We start from the raw sequence: 1059 nt of genomic DNA on the forward strand, positions 1-1059 counted from the left end.
ATACATACATACATATATATATCTGTTTCATTTGTAGCACTGTATGTTCAGTAGTCTCACTGCAATTGGTACGAATGAATTTCTATATGTCTGTTGTTGCTTTTTTGGAAATGTATCGATGGTTGAAATTCCGATGTCAGTGGGTGGCTATGGTCACTAAGCATTATTTCCGCCTTTTCTAGAAAGTTTGCTTTGTGCAGATATTCAAAGTTACTTAAGTCTCCACCAATTGTTCTTGGTGCCTTTCTCATCAACTTGTTTCTCTGGTTGTGGTGTAGAATATCTGAAGGATGGAAGACCCAAGTTTCTCAGAAAGTAAAGCCTCTGATTTACCTTTTAAACGATATTGTTAACGTGGTTTTGTCTTGTAGATTTGTTGTCAGATAGTTGTATGAATCCGTGATTTCAATTGTTTCCTGTTCAATTACGAGTGGTGGGATTGTTGGTTTTTCTCTTCTAAAATAAAAAAATCATTTCCTTTGTTTTTGAAAGGTTCACTTTTAGAAAACTTGAATTGCACCATTAAAAAAACCATACATATTTCTTCAAAATACTCTTTTCCATCAAGGTTTATTAATCCAATAATAGCGGAGTCATCTGCAAACTTAATTAAGCGTGTTGTTTTATATTTAGCTCATTATTGACCTAAAAAAATCGTGCTTGACAAAATTATTTGAAATAAAATAAACACATAAATGTGTTCGCCCTTTTAAACGACATTTTATCGTCCCACGTTTTCAGAAGAATTGAAAATGAAGTCACTCGGAACCAGGGCAGCCTCGCTGCTGTTGAGCCTTTTCCATGTTGTCAGCTGTGCTACTGACCTGACTCGAGTGGAGGGGCTGGGAGGGGACACGGTGGTCAGTGCCACATTGGCGCGAATCCACGAAACCTGTCTTTTCCCCAACGATTACCTCTTCCTGCGACGTCTAGCACACGTGGTGTCTGACGACGGGACAAACAACAATACTTACAGGGCAGGCTTTCACGGCGGGCTGTGGCAGGCAAGAACTCTTACTGTTTCCAGTCTGTGTTGTGTTTTTTGTTGGGTGTATTTTG

General features: G+C 38.9%; 1 protein-coding gene across 1 annotated transcript in view; it reads left to right on the forward strand.

Annotated features, from left to right (window-relative positions):
* Positions 1-457: 457 nt before the first annotated feature.
* The window catches only part of LOC101847656, a gene marked incomplete in the record, with an annotated part of 22989 nt that continues 22387 nt past the window's right edge, over positions 458-1059 (forward strand). The window contains 1 exon segment of the mRNA XM_005099076.3: positions 458-1004. Within this exon segment, the coding sequence (XP_005099133.2) occupies positions 753-1004 (252 nt within the window).

This window comes from Aplysia californica, unplaced genomic scaffold, assembly GCF_000002075.1.
Source record: "Aplysia californica isolate F4 #8 unplaced genomic scaffold, AplCal3.0 scaffold00201, whole genome shotgun sequence".
NCBI lineage: Eukaryota > Metazoa > Mollusca > Gastropoda > Aplysiida > Aplysiidae > Aplysia > Aplysia californica.